The sequence below is a fragment of the Epithele typhae genome, assembly GCF_022376455.1.
Source record: "Epithele typhae strain CBS 203.58 chromosome Unknown BXZ73scaffold_2, whole genome shotgun sequence".
Classification (NCBI taxonomy): Eukaryota; Fungi; Basidiomycota; class Agaricomycetes; order Polyporales; family Epitheliaceae; genus Epithele; species Epithele typhae.
Window position 1 is genome coordinate 1,514,564 of NW_025954193.1, and position 18,280 is coordinate 1,532,843.

Sequence of the window (18,280 nt, forward strand, 5' to 3'; positions counted from 1 at the left end):
CGCGAGACACCACTCTTCTACAGTGGTGACGAGGTAGCAGGGTCCTTATCACTGGACCTCGAGAAGGAGGACAGGATTGAAACCGTTACCATCGCAGTGAGTCTCTTTCCATTGTCATGAGACTCGTCGCTCATGTGCCCTAAGCTATATGGGCGACTCATCAGCCGTACACGCACGAACGCGCAGCCCGCTCAATTTATCGCTCTATCGAAAGAGGTATACCGCTCCTCCTCTGATACCTCCTCGTCATCCGGGAAGCGTGGCAGACTTCAAGGCCGTTACGAGTGGTCGTACGCCTTTCGCCTCCCTAAAGGTGTCAGCATACCCACTGCCACCCTCACCGAGACCGGCGCCGAGCACCAAGACAAATTCCGCCTCCCTCCAAGTTACGTCGACAACCTCGTGGGGGTCAAAATAGAATACCAGCTCGTCGTGCGGATTGAAAGACCCGGGTTTCGGTCGCAGAGCAAGTGAGTGTCCTTTCGCCATAGTACGAGTCGCCTCTTCTCCCGCGCCTGAGAGCCTCGATCGTCGACTTTTAGGCTCACCACTTCCCTCAAATACATGCCCCTAACAAGGCCCGCACCCCCCTCGCCTCTTCGCCAGCTCTCCTACCAGCGTGCCACGCCGTTGGTAGGTCCGGATGCGGATCCTGACGGGTGGAAGACCCTCACTCCGATGGTTATCGGCGGCATACTGTTATCGGACCCCAAAAGCTCCGTGCGAGCAATCTGCACTGTACGTGGTTGCACGCGGTGCCCATGATCGTTCTGTGTCTGACGCTTGGCTCGACACTGCCACAGTTGTCCATTTCGCGCCCAGTTCGTTTGTTTGTCATTGGACGCTCTGTTGCCATTTTGACTGATGCTTTATAGCTGGCTTACACCCTAGGCGGCCCAATACACTTGCGGCTGGTTGTGGAGGGCGATAACCACCAGCTACACGGCCTCGTCTCCCCAGAGTCCTTGCGGCTGCATCTCGTTCAGCGAACGACAAACCGAGAAACAGCATTTAATCCGCAACGTCCGCCGCTGGATGGACTTATGAAGACACACGAGCGTGCGACGGCGGCGTGGTGGCCCATTGAGGCGAACGCGTCGACTCTCTCAGGCAGCTGCTGGGCGAAGACGTTTGCGGGCGAGATCACTGTTCCCGAGAATCTGGCTCCCGCATGCCGGATCCTCCACTACTCCCATGACGTGAGTGGCTCCCCAGCAAGCCGTGCCCACCCCGACGCTCACCACCCACCCCAGTATCAACTGGCGCTCTTCCCCTTCAGTGTAGCTGGCTTCGCGCCGAGCAAGGAGGCGTCTCAGGCCCGGGTAACTGAGCGGATCGCATTGGCGCCGGATTTTGCCCCGGGTCCGCGACCGTTATCCTATCTACCCAGTCCGCAGTATAGCCTTCGCTAGTCAATAAGTCCTCTACAGTAGTGCCTTCTCAGTCTTGGTTGAATCTACCCCATCCTTGCTGTGACATATACTAGCGCTTCCGACTAGGACGACTTGTTGTAGTGGGCGCTCCGGTTCTGCACCCCTCTGTTTCCTCACGGGTTATGTTATATTCGCTGCCAGCAACCAAATTGCTCACACTTTCCGTCAAATATTTACTCCAGCGAGTCTACCAGTGAGCTAAGTGGCAAGCTCTGCCATACCAACGCTTTCGAGGTCCCGGCCCGAGATAGACGCCAAGGCGGCCCTTCCGTCATCGACATCTTGGCGAGCTGGAGCACATTCGCAGAACAGTGACTAGTGATCGAGATCTCTGAGCAGGTCAATTATGCGAGATCCTTCCGCACACCTCCCTCCAACCACCTCCAACGTTTCCCCACATCCCTCTTATCGCTCGCGCAGGCAGCTGTCATGTCTCAATATACCCTATTTCCAACGCCGATGGGAACATTCTCGGCCAGTCCTATCAGCTGTACCTTTCATGGCTCCTTCCACCAGGACCCTGTGCTCTTTCGCCACTCCCACCACCACCACCACCACCTCATCCTCGGTGGCCTGGCCAGGTCCCCTCTGGCGGAAAAGGACCTATGACGACACTATTCCTCCCTCCACCAAGTCTTCTCCCTTCAGCGGCGGCCTCGCAGCTCGATGTCTCCAACGCGCTCCCAACATACACTCGTACCACCGAGAACGACTGGGACGTGCCCGACCCGACACAGGAGCACCAGTTCTTCCTCACCCTCAAGAAGACCGGCGTGCGGTGGCTCACGCTGAGCTTGCAAAGCCGCGCGACGAGCGCAGATAACACGCCTGTCTTCTACCAGACCGGAGAGATTAAGGGGACTGTGACAATGGAGCTGGACAAGGAGGAGCTCATGGATGATGTTACGCTCTCTGTGAGTTCGCATTTCCTTTTGATCTGTGGTGCGCGTTCCTCGCTCGACCATCGTCGCGGCGAGTTCGTCGTGCGAGAGAGTTGACTGTATGCGCCCTCGCACGACGAACTCATTGCTGTCGTGGCTAGGGTCAGCTGTTCGCTCTGTTCGACCTTTGGGCTTGTCTCCAGCGGCATGCGGCATTAGGCGAGACGTCGTCGCTCCGTGCGTCTCGACTAGCGCGAAACCTCCTTATATGCGCAGCAGGGGTCGGGTCCATGCTACAGGCGCTCCGCACTGGGCAGGACTGCAGCCGGTGGTTCATTGGCGGCTCGAATACTCTCGCTTCGACCCGTGGTCTTATACATGTACTTACAACGCACACAGCTGTACGGAAGACTGACTGTCTACACGCGCACAGCGACGATGCCATCTAATTTCCTCTTCATGACTCGCAAGCTCTACTCCGCCGTCGAAGACACCACCGTTCCTTCAATTAAGCGTGGGCGCCTGCGGGGGACATACAAATGGCCGTTTTCTTTTCACCTGCCGAAGGGCGTCAACATCCTCATGTCATCCGCAGTCCTGGGCGTGGATGGGGAGAAGGAGCGCTATCGCCTTCCTCCGACATTTTCGGACGAAGACGCAGGAGTGAATATTGAGTACATGCTCAGCTTCCGTGCAAACCGGGGAGGCTTCAAACCGAGCAGCAAGTGAGTGCGCGTCTTTTGTCAAGAAGTAGTTTGCTCATAGACGTCTAGATTGGTGGTTCCTTTCAATTACGTGCCTCTCGCGAGACCTGGTCCAGCCTCAATCCTGCAACAGCTCGCTTACCAACAGAACGTGCCCCTCGTCGGACCTTCCGGCGACCCAGATGCGTGGAGGACACTTGACCCTGTAACGCTCGAGGGTACCCTCTTCAAGACGATTGCCGTCTCCGCGTGTTTCACTCTTTCTCTCACTAAACCAGTACGTCCATTTGCCCCCTTCTTCCATTCCATAACTCGAACCTCATGCTTTCACAATTGCGCAGCTCATGTACACACGCGGCGCGCCGCTCCACATCCACCTCACCGTCTGTTCTGCTAACGAGCAGTTCCTCGACCTGCTCTCACTGGACTCGCTCCACGTTGCCCTCGTACAGGAGCTGCATTTTGGAGACAACGTCGCGTTTTGGCCGCGGTTCTCCCAGCGCCTCGCTCCACAGCATTTTGTTAAGCCGTACGAGCGCGCGCGAGCGACGTGGTGGCACGATACGCTCAAAATGTCAGCCACCACGCTCACGGTAGCCTCTTCCGTATCGGCGCAGCAACCTCCCGCATTTTCAGAGGTCGACGCCCGGAACACGCGGTCATTCATGGGCGAAATGCAGGTGCCGGGAGGCTTGGCGCCCGCGTGCGAGATCCTGCATTATTCGCATAAGGTACGTCCGCTGTTCGCGTTACCCGAAACCTGTGCGTGACAGAGCACACACACTCCCGCAGTATCATGTTGCGCTTTATCCGCCCGACGCGGTTGGCTTCGTGCCCAGCACTCCCAGGAAGAAGGCGCTGGTGGAGGAAGAGGTTGGGATTGTGACCTCGTTCGCGCAGGGCCCGAAGCCGTGTTCCTACCTTTCGCCGCAGTACGATGCTCCGGAGGATTGAGATGGATGCCTCGCCATATATTGGATTTCTGTAAGTGTCGCCTCGAGTACTATATGTCAGGGCCCTATGGTGTACCTCTACAGCTACTCAATTCACAGGTTCATGTCCAAAATCCCTTGCCTGCCACCTTCGTCGAAAGCCATGTGGATTGTTCCACACAGCTCACAACCCCGGCAGTCTCCATATCCCACCTGTAGGTCCCCTGGGACGATTGTTCCGACCTCGCCCGAGAATCCTTCAGTTCTGAAGTCCGTCTGCGTCGGACATTTGGGTCGGAGTCACCTGGATGCTGTCATTCCCCGCGCTTATTGGCTTCGTCCATGACGCTGCCATCTGTCAAGATACCTGGACGCTAGACTGAGGAGGTGCTGGCTGACGGACGGCATGAGGACGCGTCAGGGGGCGGCTGGGTGCCGGCGATCATCTCGACTGACGTCTTCTCCAGCCGAATTCACTTTCCCTTGCAACACTACATGATCACGCGACCTCCGCAGACCGCAGCTCCCCTCGCCGCACGCGCATATAAGGTCTCCTTCATGAACCATGGGAGAATAACCCCACTTCCTCGCTTCCTCCAACAATGAGCACCTTCGCTACCCTCCGCGCCCTCCATGCCACCCTGGGGGCTGCCCTCGACGAGGTTGAATCCGTCTACGCCGCGAACGGTGTCCCTGACTTCCCTTCCCTCGACGCACCCCACCGCCAACAACCCCGTTGTTTCCTCCCCCGCTGAGGAGTTGCGCAAGGACCCCAAGGTCGCGGTGGCTCTGAGCGTCATTTCGGCGGCATGCGGCCACCTGAACGCGTACGTGCGCAACCCGTTCATGTGCGCCTTTGAGGAGGCTATGGGGGTACGTTTACTCGCTTCGCTCGGGAGCCGTATTCTGAACTTCCGGGGCTCCGCAGATCCATAACACCTTCGTTATGAAGTTCCTCGAGGGGAGCAACGTTGTTGAGATTTTGCGCGAAGCTGGACCAAATGGGCTGCACGTCAATGACATCGCCTCCAAGATCGACTACATCCGTGCTGGTGCGGCCAAGGGGGCTGAGATCAAGCCAATTGACACGACGTGGGTCGGTGAGTGATCATTGTAGTATCTGCGTGGCTCGACAGCTGGTCTGAGGCATTTCGCAGCCCACCTGCTACGCATGCTCGCAGTGCACCATGGGATACGCGAAGTTCGCCCTGACGTGTTCGCCAACAACCGCTTCTCGAGCCTGTTGGACACCGGCAAGACCGTCGAGCAACTACATGATGCGTAAGCTCACCTCTGATTCTCTCATCCCATGCAACGACCTGACGTATCGTTGCAGACGGGAGAAGAAGTACGAAGATACCAATGGGTTTGCCGCACTCATTCCCATGATGTATGTCGTCTCTTCCGGCATCCATACTAAACAGGTCTCTGATCACACATGCTATCGCGAGTAGTACGGAAGATCACAAGTCAATCACCTCAATCGTTGAGTGGCTTCTCTCCCCGAGTGCGGATACGTGGAAGTATAAGTCTCCGTTCAACTATGCGTACGAAACGGAGGAACTATTCTACGCTTGGCTGCAGCGTCCAGAGAACGGGCATAACCTTGCGATCGCCTCTCGTGCCATGGCGGCTGGCGGGGCGGTGGAGGGCGGGAACATCGCGGACACCTCTGGTGAGTAGCATGCGACCTCTTATTTCTCACCGTGCCTCATTCCTCTTCATAGCATTCCCGTGGGACACCCTCCCGTCTTCTTCCCTGGTCATCGATGTTGGCGGGGGCATCGGCGGTGTGGCCGCCAGGATCGCTGCCGCCCATCCGCACCTTCGCGTCCTTGTGCAAGACACGCCGAAGACGGTCATGATCGCACCGCGCATCCTGGGGCAGCAGCCAGGCGTTCCGGCGCTCCTCGAGTCGGGCCGCCTGGCGTTCGAGGCGGCCGACTTCTTCGCGTCTCAGCCCTCTCGCGACGACGGAAAGCCGGCAAGCGTCTTCCTTCTGTCGCGCATCATGCACGACTATGACGACGAGAACTGCCTCAAGTGCGTCCAAACGCATCTCTATCATCTGCACCTCATCTAACAACACACGACAGGATCCTCAAGCACCTCCGTGCCGCCGCAACCCCGGCGACCTCGCTCCTCATCTCCGAGCACATCCTGCCGTATGCCTGCGCGGACGGCAATGTGCCCGCTGACGACGCCGAGATCGTGAATTCGATCGCCGCCCTCCAGCGCGCGCCCGCGAACAGCCCGCTGCTCCCCAACCTCGGCACCGCGTATGCCGGCGCGTACCACGCCGACCTCCACGTGCGTCCGTCTCGTCTTCCCCCCGTTTCGTTCTGGCTTTGGCTGACGCTGTGGGCACCGGGCAGATGCTCACCGTGTTCAACGGACGCGAGCGCACCGCGCGCGAGTTCGCGGCGTTGACCCGCGCGTCGGGCTGGAAGATCGCCCGGGTGCACCGCAACGCGGTCGGTCTCTGGTGCTACATCACCGCGGTCCCCGTCTGAGGCCGCCCCCCGCTTCCATAAGCTTCCGTGTAGGCACGCGCTGGATTCAACATCCGTGATGTGGCGGAGGGACTCGGCGCTGTCTCGCCATGGGATTCAACATCCTCGGGCACGCTCCCAAATAGGTCTCTACGACGGTGCCGAGTCTGCATCTCGAGTCTGAGGTGATGGAGTGTACGATAGCCGAGAAAGTCGCACTCGCATGTACCGGTTGCAGCGTCATCGACCCCTATAACACCACTCGAGCATCGGACGGCGTGAAGACAGACCTGAAGGCATGACATTCCCTCTTGATATCTTGGGCTACGGTTATGAATCTCTGGTACCCTTCGAGGTCCCGGATGTGATATCCCCACTGCTCCCTCGCGCCAGGTGCCAGACTGGGTGATCCCCGGAGTGTTGACGTAAGGCCATGCGAGTGTCCATGGTACTTCACGGCGTATCCGTCGGGTCCCAGTCGGTAATGAGATCTGAGAAACAAAAAGCATCAGCACATAGAAAGCCCCAGAACACGCAGCGAGTTACACTCGTCCAGGGCGTCGAGCTCCGCCATTTCGGCCTCTGCGATTTCGAAGTCGTAGACGTTCAAGTTGGACTGGATGCGCGCCTTCTTCGAGGACTTGGGGAGCGCGATGAAGCCCTTCTGGAGCGAGTAGCGCAGGAGGATCTGCGCGGGCTCCTTGCCGTGCTTCTTGGCCAACTTCACGATTGTCGGATGGCGGAAGCGCATACCCTCAACGAGGGGTGCCCACGCCTGGACGACCACATCTCAGACTGCGTTCGAGATTGCGATTTGAGCGGGAGGGACGCACCTCCAAGGCGATGTCGTGCTGCTTGCAGAACCCGACGACGTCGGTCCGCGTCATGAACGGGTGCAGGTCGATCTGGATGACGGTGCGTCAGGCTCGAAGCCCCAGCCGCGGAACCACGCTCCCGGCCCCCACCTGGTTCACCGCCGGCAGCTCCACCCCCGCATCGATCATCTCCTGCAGATGGCGCACGGAGAAGTTGCTCACGCCGACGCTCTTCACGATCCCCGCGTCGCGGGCGTCGAGCGCGCCGCGCCACGCGTCGAGACGCGCGGCGGGGCCGCCGATGGGCGAGTGCAGGAGGAAGAGGTCGATGTGGCCGAGCCCGCACGCGTCAAGGCAACCGTGGGCATGCTCGAGGGCGTCCGCGCGCGAACGGTTCGTCTGCAGCTTCGTGGTGTAGTACACCTCCGCGCGCGGGGTCCCAGAGGCGGTGCAGAAGTCCTGGATCGCGCGGCCGACCTCGGGCTCGTTGGAGTACCATTCCGCGGAGTCCTGGATGGGCAGCGACATGAGGACGTGGGCCGGGATGGATAATCGAGGGGAGAGGCGCGACGTACGACGTGGCGATAGCCGGCCTGTGGATGGGAGCGTACGGTCAGAGCCTAGGGTTGGACGCAAAACGAGGTGCCGGGAACAGACCTCAAGAGCCCATTTGGTGGCGTTGTATGCGTCACGGCCGGTGATCTGGTAGGTTCCTGTTGTACATCCGTTGATCTAAGTCCATCTACTGCATGAGACCGAGTTCTAGCCGTACCAAAGCCTATTATAGGGATCTCGTGTCCATCGCGGAGCTGGCAAAGGGACCATACGCATCAGCGACAAATCTTTATCATGATCGGTCAAGATCGCACTCACCCTCGTCCTCGTGTCCTTCGTGAACGACATACGGGCGTGCTGAGGTACGACGGATCTACGAGGAGCGAAAGCAAGACGGGGAGGCGGGCGCAGCGTGAGAGGGCGGATGCCGAGCATTTCGGGTAAACTGGGGATTACAAAGCATGTAATGAGCAGCGAAAGATGCAAGCCGGGGAGGAGAGGCGTCGACGGGGTCAGGCTCAGCGACGAGCCCGCTTATGGGCATCCATTCTCGCGCCATTCCGATCAAGCTTTCGGAGGAAGTCGATGAGCTCGAAGGAGGTTGTTCGAAGGAGCGAACCTCCTGCTGTTCTCACGTGGCGCCTCGAAGTCGCACGTTGACGCCCACTGCCACTGTGTCAAGCACTGCGCGACTGGCCTCCACTTAGTACGCAAGTACGTCCGAGGTCCGTATACGCCGAACAGGCCTTCACCCCACTGCGGATATCACTGCAGCGTATCCCCTGGATGGAGACGCAGCAGTCCGGCGGGAGTGCTGCGCCGGACGCCTTGCTCTGCACGCGCATTTGTCAGTGCGGACGCGTTGGCGGGTGCCGAGTGTATTTGCATGCTGTTAGGGGCGGAGAGGCAATTGAAGAAAGAGGTCATCTGCTTGACCTGCCAGCAGTCCACCGAGAGCTCGACAGGAGTGTCTCTAGACGGCTCGGAGGACGCCTGGCGGAGAGTTGCCGTAGAGGCGAAGGTCAGAAACTCGTTCCCAACACATGCGGACCGTGGAGCAAGCAACTTGGCTAGTCGGCACGACCTGGGTGGGGAGGCTGACTGCATATCATCTGATATGACTGTGGCGGAGCCAGTCGAGCTGCATGTCCGGAAAGGTGGTCGCCGAAGGCTGTTCCATTGGCCACGTACGCCCATTACTCGTGTGGCCGAACCACGCCGAAGTGACGTCAGCTACAGTACTGCTAGCAACGATCAATACTACGAACGCCAAGTAGGACACGCACCATGAACACCTGGGTTTGAAATATCACTCCAACGGATGCCCACAACGCTCACGGCATACTCGTAAATGCTCTCTTCGTACGACGCGAGTGGCGAGAGGGCCGTTCCAAAGCACCACACGGTTGCTGGTGGCGGGAGACCCCGTGGGGTGAGAGCAAAAACGCGATGTGCGATGCCATTGTAAGATATAGTGTGGCCAAATCCAAAGCGGGCGTTCAGAGCCCTCATCACAAGTGTCGTAAATCGCCTCTTCTCCTACTCGCCAGCGGAGTCCTCGTCCGTTTCCCGACCTCGGCCTACCCTAGTCCATTACACGAACAACGCGATCCCACCCCGGGTCGCGTCGTTCAGCCATTCGCCCTCCATGAGCACAGAGATATGCGCGTGGTTGCAACCAGCCACCGGGCACCTCCACTCGTGCTCCGCCTCGTATACCGGGCCTGCTGGCGCCTTCGCGCGCCCCTTGCCCTTCCCCCTTGACCCGCGTGCCTTCCGTGGACCCCGCGCGGTCTGCGTAGGCGTTGCTGCCGACTCCGCCACCGGAGCAGGACCGCTTCGCGAAGCCGAAGTCGCGGCGTCCCCCACGCCGGGCCGCCTGTGTGACCGCAGCCGCGAGCGCATGCCGCCCTCCTCCGGCACGGAGGGAACCAGGCTCGAGTCCTCTGGCACGTACGACGCCTCGTGACGCTTGCGCGGCGGCGCGTCGCCCGCCGGGGGTCCGGCAGCCTTGCGCTTGCCCTTCGCGTCCGACGTCGACCCAGTCTCGTCCGAGCTCGACCAGTCGTCCTGAGCTTTGCCCTTGCCCTTCGCGCTGCCCGACGCCGACGCCGACGCCGAGCTGAGAAGCGCGTCATCCTCGGGGGCTTGAGGAGGCGCCATTATCGCCTCCATGCACTTCCCGTCGAACATGTGTCCGCACCGGAGCGCCCAGACCCGTGTCCGTTTCCGGACGTCTTCGCTCGCGCTGGTGGGCGGCGCGAGGACCAGGGGATCGAGGCATCGCGCGCAGACGAGCGTCGTCTCCACCGCGGTCACGGAGGACGACGAACTCCCGGCGTTGCTTGGTCCCGCTTCGTTGTCGTCGATCACGATCGTACCAGGCGAGGCGGCAGCGGGGGAGTCGTCCACGGGCGCGAAATCGTGTGTGAAACCGGGTGCGGCTTTCATAGGGTGTGTGTACTCCGGTCGGTAGTGGGCTTTCTCCTGTTGGTGGTGGTTGCCCAACGAAGGTGGCGCAGGGAAGCCGCGGAGCCAATCGTCGTTCATGTCGAACTCGGGGTCGAGTGTGGGCTCGGCGGTGTCGTACGCCCATGGCATGTAACGTCCCCAGCCCTGAGGACCGTCAGGAGTGGCGAGCCTCGATCTGTAGTTCTGGAGGCGCCTGAAGATATCGGAGAAGGAGGTGAAGAAGCCTTGCGTTTCTTCATGCTCTCGGCGCTGAGCTTCCTCGGCCGCGTGTTGGCGATTGAGCGCGATCATTGCACCGCCGAATCCCATAGCGGGTTGGTGATGCGAGCGTGCTGCGGGTGCGAAAGCGGGCGCCGCGCCTCGGGGAGGCAACCGTGGGAGAGAACCTATACGGTTCTCAAAAGGCATGGGTTGTTCACTGGGGCGAATGCTGGGAGGAACGGCAATAGGTGAATGTAGGTGGCGGCGGCGGCGGCGAGACAGTTCTCGGTCTGAAGGGATGGTCGGAACATCTGGAGTGTAGCCTCTTACTGGCCGTGGGGGAGGTGGCGACCGTAGTCGCGCATGGGAACCTTGCCGAGTACCGAGACGCGTTGAGCATACACGCAGCATAGTCGACACTCGTGACAACTCACCTGTATGCCCTCGGCCAGCTCGTGAGGTACTAGGTGCTGCGTCGTCGTCGTCACTATTCAGGACGATAACGTCCTCATCCCTTAGACGTGTAGAGGGGCCCGCACGAGCGCCACTGGTGGTTTGCGAGCGCCGAGGGTTGGGAGCTCTCCTAAAGCCAAGGTATGCAAGTCCATCTGTTGCCAGAGAATCGGAGAGGCCGCGAGGATGCCGCGAGCGGAAGCCTGTGATGGTGAAGATAGAGTCGTCGAGCGCGTCGACATCGATAATATCCGAGAGAGCGTTAGATGCAGAAAGGGTGGCCACCGATGCCTCCATAGTCGCCGACGGGTGTTGGGAGACGATGGAAGGTGTCGATGGGAGGAAGTGGTTGGGAGAAAACGAGGAGCGAGGACGAGAGGAGTCTCCGCTCGGCCTCAGAGTGGCGGTTGCTGAGTCATGCAGGGAGATATCCAAAATGGGGACAAGCACACGTGACCTCTCGACCCAGCTTTGCGCCGGCTCCCACGGTCCACGTCGGACGTTTTGTCACTGCCTGATCTCGTCTACTATTGTTGAGTATCCTCCATCCGCATTTGTCTCGGTTGCTCGGGGCGTGATATTCCCATATCTTGCTGTCCTTCTCACTTGCCTAGTAATCAATTTTTACACCAGCCAATGTCGAACCACCGCCATTACTGGCATCATGGTTCCATACTATGATATCTACTCGGTAGGTCATTCGCGTCGTCCTACACAAAGCAATCAAACATGTGCTCATATTTCTAAATGGAAGCCGCCTTCTTAACATCCCCGTTCGGTGGGTGCTTTCGACCCTAATATTGGCCATGGTTACGACTGCCTGAGCAGACGCACGAAGCTCACGTTAACCTCGTAGCTGCGCGCGCTGACTCTACACCAGTTCCCACTGCGCGGGCAGTGCACTAACGGAATGTGGGGTCAATGTACATTTCCCTCCACACAGTCGTGACCCCGGATGGCCTGACTTTTCCATCTGCTCGGAGGTCGTACACCGAGCTCTACATCGTCCAGGACATATATGAGGTCCACAGTTAAGCCTACTGGTCCTCACCAACCTCACAACCCTTGATATCTGGCCCGCTCACTCGAACCACACCCTATCACAATGGCCGCTCCTACCTCCATGACCTCTCGCGACCTCAGTGGCAAGTTCATCCTCGTACGTCATTTATAGCTCTTCGGCCCTCATCGCTCCACTCATATGCCCTTCCACATAGAACAAGGAACTCTCTAAGCGCAACAAGGACATCCTCGACGAGCACAATGTCGCCGAGCACATGCGCAACGCGCTCGCCAACTACGTCCCGCACCTCACCATCCGCCACCGCTTCGGCGCCGAGGAGATCGTCGACATCTCCCGCCCCGGCCCCGACGGCCAGCTCATCAACGAGCACCGACTCGTCGACGCGGCCGCGCCGCCCCTGCCGGCCGTCGTCTACGGCCGCGAGGTGATGCTCGCCACCAGGCGCGTCGTGGTCGGCGACCTTGAGTTCCCGAACCTCGGCGCCGCGGGCTGGCTCGACGAGTCGTTCGTCGACGGCAAGATCCTTTACACCACCGCGGTGGGCACCAAGGACGGTGCCGAGTGGCGCATGGCGCAGGTGAGGATCTGTGCCGGGTGTCGACGCAACGATGGCTCACATACGTGGCAGACCTGGGGCTTTGAGAACATCAAGGGCGAGAAGAGGCACACACGCCGCGTCCACGTCGTGACTCCTCAGGGCCAGGTCATCGAGGGCCGCCTCGTCTACGACTACGGTTCGTCGATGTCGCTTTTGCGATGATACGCTTTTCGAGCTGATATACACCCCTATCAGAGGGATCCTTGTAAGCACATAGATGACGGCACGTCGTGAAGAACGAAACTTGAGTTGTAGTATTTTCCCGTGATGTCTGTGTACAGCGCAAACCTCACTATATGCTTTCCCACTGTTCTCATTGGTACAACAATCAATATCAGTTTTTATGCCCTTTGGCACGCCATCAGCTTGTACGATGATCGAGTCGGCCAGCAGTGCCCAAGCCCCTGAATGACGTGCGTTTAGAGCCACGCCCATCGGCGATGGTATCCACAGGCCAACGTTCGCCAACGACAAGACCGCTATCTTTGTCGGCGCCGACGGCACGCACTCGCGTGTCCGCCCACTCGTCTCGTCCGCCCGCGCTGCGTATATCGAGGTCATCAAGCCCGACTTTCGCTCGCGCGGGCGAATGTGACCGACGTCCGCCAGGAAAGGCCTCGTGGTGGCGGGGAGCTGCGGGAGGATGGGTAGAATACTGCGCTTCTACGTCGCAACCAGGCTATCTCCGGCAGTACATGAGACAATGATTCGCCACAGTCATACTAGAGGCCGAAGGCTTCATATATATGCTCATGGTGTGTACGTGAAGGACATGAGTGCTACAATTTCAGTATGGCTGGTAAAGATGCCCAGACGTCCTGTTGAAGAGCCTCCATTTTTCCACTTACGATGTCATTGCACTGCGAACACAATATAATAGTTTTCGGCATGAAATCTCGGGTAGCGAAAGGCTCCAATGGTCTGGGGTACCGACTATACGAATCCAATATTTCTGGACGTAACAAATCGCGACAAAACCAACCACAATCTCTCGTGGTCCCCGCGCAACATCAGCAAAAAAGCGTTTTAATTGGAATGGCTTGGAAGTGAATAAAATGTCTGGAATGTTACAAAATCTTCGTACTTTCAATAGATAGCTGTGTTGGATGGTTGCAAGTCATTGCAATGTCTTCGGAGTCATTGGAAGCCATTCCAATGTCCAGTGCTCCGAGGTTTCCTGGCACTGTCCGGCGTCGGCCGTCCGACCTTCGTTCACACATCAAATACAACAGGAAGAAAATTTGTATTGGTCAAAGGGACTATTACATACAGACATGTATACATGGAGCGTAGGATAATCACACAAGGCCGCTCTGCGGAGATCTGTGATCCTGGCGATCAAGACCTCGTTGTGCGACATGCTACACCTGGGAGTCGGCCTGAGAATGTGCAGGAATGGAGGCAGCTGCGTGGCACCATGCATAACTTCGATGGCACCGCACAGTCGGCGCACTCACCCGTCCTCGTAAGCGTCAACGCCCACGCTGCCTACCGCGGCGGCGGCACGTACCCGCACGCACACGACGACAATGAAGACCTTCACCTTCCCGTTCACGCCCCTCGTGCACGCGCGTAGGAACGGCGAGACGCGCTCGCTCGAGCCGCGGAGGCGCCGCCCAGTCGCCTGAAGAGCGCGACGCTCCCGACACATCCACGCCCGGGGAAGTCCGCGAGGAGCGCCTCCCTCGCACACTCATCGCAGGACATCCATCGGACCGTCCACGCGACATGCTCGAGCCGGACGACGGCGGGGATCCCGCGCAAGCGTGGGGACGCGAGGCGGCGCGCCACGCGCAGGCGGATTGGAGAGGCGCGAGGTAACTGTCTCAATGGTGAGCACGAGGTGAAAGAGCGGAGAGGGGCGCACCGGTCCGTGAACGTAAACACGACATGGTGGGCGCGTGCAGCGGCAAGGATCTCCGTGAAGATCCGTGGGGTCTTGGGAGAATTCAATGCAAGGACGGAGTGGGAACTCACTAAACAAGTTGTCCACCAGGCCGATCTTTGACTGAGCCACCTTCAAACCGAGGGAGGGCCGGTTTACTTGAACACGAGCTCTAGACGGTCGACGAATTGCTCACCAGTGACCACACAGGAGAGGTGAGCAAACACGAGGTGTATGCGGAGGATCGTCAGCAGGATTCCATTAGGAAACACGTACACAAAGATGGACCAGATTCTCACCGTATCATGGCCTATAATCCCGTCTAAATCTTCCCCGATCTTTCCCCTTGTCCTCAATATCAAGCGTCAGAGACCCGGGCTCGCACTAGGCCCGCACGCACCCAATCTCGCTGATAGCAGAGCGTTGCGCAGTGTGCAAGTGAATATATGCGTGCAGAACGCGGTGAGAAGGTGACGAAGATTCGATATACTGGAAGTGGGGATGCTATCATCTGGGATGTGGAGGGTGAGAAGTGTATACCATCAGTGTGAGGCCGTGAACGTACTTGCCGCCTCAGACCTGCATCGGACTTGCTGTCCGGTTGTAGAAAAAACACAAGCGCGGAAAGAGCAGGGCATAAAAGGTTGAAGTCTCAGAGAAAGAGAAATGGCGAGGGCGGTAAGACAACGGAGGAGGGAGGAAGAGAGGAAGAGGCGAGGACAGCCTGGTCGGACTTGCGAAGTTTGCCATAGCCGCCTGATCACGTGGTTGCCGCGCTCGCGGGTTTCAACTCAGGGCGCCCGGCGCGCATACTTCCGAGAACTATCCGGCCCCTGCTCACGTCGCTTTCACCTATTGTTCTGTGAGTCTATAGCCTTACAAGCGATGTATGCTCATGAGCATGACATACTAACACCACTCCCGTTTCGTCGACCTACCGGGTTTCGTTGTAATGACTTGCAAAGATATGCAATACATTGGAATGACTTGCAAAGATCTACGATAAATTTGAAAGGCTTCGAATTTCCGTGGGTCATTTGAAGCTTTTCCAATGTATCGCATGATTTTGCTTTTTTGCTGATGCAAGCCGTCGCTCTTCCTGCATATAGTGGTGCTTGTAGCAATCGGAGGGTAGATCGGCCTGCGAGCCACTTCTGCGCATCTAGACAAACAATGACCGTCTGGGGATCGAGCTCTTCAAGTGTGCCATCCAATAGTGGGATCCCCTTGAGCAGTTGAGTGGCCGAGTACTCTATGCAGCACCTGTAGAGAGAGTACGGAAACAAGGGAGTTTCTCCGAGGACGTGGACAAGGTTCACAGCTTGCATCCATTGACTAGGCGGGACGAAGGTGTCCTTATATATTGTGACTTTGAGGAAAGAAGTAGGGATACGGCCACGAAGGAGTGTCTTGCACTGGTCCAGAACCCTCGTCATGTCGTACTTGTGGCTCAAGCGGGCGATGCTGGCTAAAGTGGAGAATGATAGGCTCGAGTTGGAGAGGCTAAAATGGCCGAAACTAGTCAAGACGATGTTCTCCCATCGCGACACGAGGAGGCGTACCTGATGTCCCCATACGGCAGCTGCAGTAGTATCTCCACATCGTGCGCATTGTCTTGAATGCGGCAGATCGGAAGCTCTTCAGACGGAGAATCCGCACTTGTGGGAGGTTCATCAGCAAAGGGCGTATCTTCTTGCCACGCATCGGGGCGTCTGACCGCGCTTGGCGCTTCCTGATAAGGACTTGCCGTCTTTTGTCTGCTGGACGGCTGATGGTAATACATGACAATCAATTATCTGCTCTACTATTGCTTGCAGATCATGGCATATGGGAGATGGACCAACGTCTGCAAGACGAGGGTTTGACATGTATGGTAACGTATGGTGGGGTGGGAATACTGGTAGGCACATTATATATATTGCACATCCCTGAGGCACGGTGTTGTACATTCCGTGCACATCCTCGACACGGGGCTCGAGCATGCGCACAGGCGGGCGTGGGGGCGATAGGCGAGTGCGCGGCGCGGGGTGGAGACCCAGACGTCGACGAAGGCGAGGTTCGGGTGGGGCGGGAGGTGGTCCGCGTCCGAGAGTCGAGACGTCGTTCTCGCGGCCCTCGAAAACGAGGTGGCGGACACGGGGGAGGCGGAGCCGGACGCGCCGTCCTCGTGCTCGTCGTCGCGGGGGCCCATCTCCGTGTGGTTGCGGAACTCGAGGTAGGTGAGCGCGGCACGGTGCGCGCGGAGCACGCCCGGCTGGACGCGCGTGACGAGCAGGAGGACGAGCGCGGCGAGGCGCGGGAGCGCCCAGCGGTCGAAGCGCGGCGGGGGCGGGGGCGGGGCGTGCCGTCGGTGTGCGCGGAGGCGGCGGTCGAGTCGGGGCGGGGGCGGTCGGAAACGGAGAATAGTCCGAGTCCAAGACTTACCATGATCTGATTGCACTCATGATAGATGGAAGTGGGGGCCATTGCGCGCGATCAGCGCCCGCGCAGACAATAGGGCAAACAAGACGCTTCGGCGCGAGCTGCGCGTCTACTGAACGTCTCCCGCAACCGCCATCGTCGCTCCCGATGCCACTCGCCTCACAGTCAGGTATATGAAGAGCACATACCTGGTGCGATATCTCCCTCTCCCTCTCCTCCTCTCATCTGATCATGGTCAAGTTCCCCAGCCTCTCACAGACTGCACGTGTATGCAACGCCTGGGGCGAGTCGGACACGGCGACCGGGTTCCACCACACCCGGTCCCCGGGTGGCAGGTGGTTCAGAGAATGGGATCAGGCGCACATCGGTACGTAGCCCATTCATTCAAATGTGTCTAGCTGAGGTCCAATCGTGCGATCAGGCTGCCCTTGGTGCCTCCGGTCGGACTCACGGCAAGCACCCTGCTCCGGTCGAGCCTCTCGAAGGAGAGCCACATCCCGCCCCTGCCGCTCAGCCAATGCACCAGGTCCTCGTGCCGATGGTCCTCGTCGCCCCCTCGTCGTGCATTCTCTGAATGTAGAACAGCGAGAGTTTGAGTGAGGTCGACCCGACCAAGCCACGAGCTCGTAAAGGGCTCCTCAACGGCGCCCGCCCACCTGCCCCGGGCCAGTTGATACTCAAGGTAAGCGTCGGTTTTTTACCATACATCTTAATTGACAGTTGCATATTGTTAGCAGGCTTACAAGGCCTTGTACGGCAACCCGGCGGCTGCGATCTGCGGCGATGCGGGTGGGTTACTCACTCGGAACTTGGAAGCAGCCGGGCCAGAAGTCCGTTGCGGAGGGGACGGCCATGGACGCCAACAGCTTCAGGCTGTACTCCGTCGTCGCTACTGCTGCTTTGGTGAGCTCCTCGGTCACGTCTTCGGGCGTCTTCTGACGTATTTTGCAGGTTCGCTTCCGATGCAGACTGTCCCCCGACCACAGGCGATCAGATGCTCGAAGAGAGTGACAGCAAAGAGGAGACCTGGGACACCGAGGAGCCTGTCGGCGACGCGTCAGGCGACGATTGACAGGTATGTATGGTATGCACTTGTCTACGGCAGCACTCGCTCACCGTCTCATTTTACAGATGTAATCATGTATGTTCAAAGTGCGGAAAGCTCGTGATTCACTTTCGTTCTTGTGTCTCCACATCTCCAGTAGTCTCGTATTATATTTTCCATGATCCGATAGGTTCTTCTGAATGATTAATGCGTGTTTTAATCGACCACTATCCAACCAGCGGCAACCTGTGTGCTACAAAATGCGGTCTTACATCCCAACATATGACAAGGGTCTAAAATCATTGTGTCAGATTACCATGTCGCCCCTTGTGTATGGTCGGACAACTACAATGCGTGCAGCCAGGTATT

The 18,280-nt window shown here is 58.5% G+C and overlaps 7 protein-coding genes across 7 annotated transcripts; 4 read left to right on the forward strand and 3 right to left on the reverse strand.

Annotated features, from left to right (window-relative positions):
• Positions 1-2,038: 2,038 nt before the first annotated feature.
• BXZ73DRAFT_38262 (uncharacterized protein) lies at positions 2,039-3,972 on the forward strand (the record flags this gene model as incomplete). The annotated part of the gene is made up of 5 exons (XM_048018154.1): positions 2,039-2,347; positions 2,714-3,039; positions 3,088-3,295; positions 3,360-3,749; positions 3,811-3,972. 5 exons carry the CDS (start codon positions 2,039-2,041, stop codon positions 3,970-3,972), a joined length of 1,395 nt encoding a protein of 464 aa, XP_047883412.1.
• Positions 3,973-4,552: 580 nt separating this feature from the next.
• On the forward strand, positions 4,553-6,463 carry BXZ73DRAFT_86903 (S-adenosyl-L-methionine-dependent methyltransferase; the record flags this gene model as incomplete). Its single annotated transcript, XM_048024342.1, has 10 exons — positions 4,553-4,639; positions 4,707-4,823; positions 4,903-5,050; positions 5,108-5,231; positions 5,287-5,340; positions 5,375-5,625; positions 5,678-5,993; positions 6,047-6,161; positions 6,186-6,260; positions 6,326-6,463. The coding sequence occupies 10 exons, from the start codon at positions 4,553-4,555 to the stop codon at positions 6,461-6,463; spliced, it is 1,425 nt and encodes a 474-aa protein (XP_047883413.1).
• Positions 6,464-6,895: 432 nt separating this feature from the next.
• Positions 6,896-8,247, reverse strand: BXZ73DRAFT_96415 (Aldo/keto reductase; the record flags this gene model as incomplete). Its single annotated transcript, XM_048027071.1, has 8 exons — positions 6,896-6,933; positions 6,989-7,217; positions 7,276-7,347; positions 7,408-7,767; positions 7,833-7,850; positions 7,915-7,970; positions 8,030-8,066; positions 8,131-8,247. The coding sequence occupies 8 exons, from the start codon at positions 8,245-8,247 to the stop codon at positions 6,896-6,898; spliced, it is 927 nt and encodes a 308-aa protein (XP_047883414.1).
• A 1,158-nt stretch (positions 8,248-9,405) lies between these two features.
• On the reverse strand, positions 9,406-11,235 carry BXZ73DRAFT_38458 (uncharacterized protein; the record flags this gene model as incomplete). The annotated part of the gene is made up of 2 exons (XM_048018195.1): positions 9,406-10,856; positions 10,920-11,235. The coding sequence occupies 2 exons, from the start codon at positions 11,233-11,235 to the stop codon at positions 9,406-9,408; spliced, it is 1,767 nt and encodes a 588-aa protein (XP_047883415.1).
• An 808-nt stretch (positions 11,236-12,043) lies between these two features.
• On the forward strand, positions 12,044-13,155 carry BXZ73DRAFT_73574 (uncharacterized protein; the record flags this gene model as incomplete). Its single annotated transcript, XM_048021914.1, has 5 exons — positions 12,044-12,097; positions 12,156-12,539; positions 12,591-12,696; positions 12,756-12,765; positions 13,014-13,155. 5 exons carry the CDS (start codon positions 12,044-12,046, stop codon positions 13,153-13,155), a joined length of 696 nt encoding a protein of 231 aa, XP_047883416.1.
• Positions 13,156-14,111: 956 nt separating this feature from the next.
• Positions 14,112-16,911, reverse strand: BXZ73DRAFT_96418 (uncharacterized protein; the record flags this gene model as incomplete). Its single annotated transcript, XM_048027072.1, has 5 exons — positions 14,112-14,381; positions 15,618-15,948; positions 16,008-16,103; positions 16,434-16,699; positions 16,870-16,911. 5 exons carry the CDS (start codon positions 16,909-16,911, stop codon positions 14,112-14,114), a joined length of 1,005 nt encoding a protein of 334 aa, XP_047883417.1.
• Positions 16,912-17,097: 186 nt separating this feature from the next.
• Positions 17,098-17,938, forward strand: BXZ73DRAFT_73575 (uncharacterized protein; the record flags this gene model as incomplete). The annotated part of the gene is made up of 6 exons (XM_048021915.1): positions 17,098-17,233; positions 17,265-17,407; positions 17,447-17,548; positions 17,604-17,655; positions 17,739-17,769; positions 17,818-17,938. The coding sequence occupies 6 exons, from the start codon at positions 17,098-17,100 to the stop codon at positions 17,936-17,938; spliced, it is 585 nt and encodes a 194-aa protein (XP_047883418.1).
• Positions 17,939-18,280: the final 342 nt, after the last annotated feature.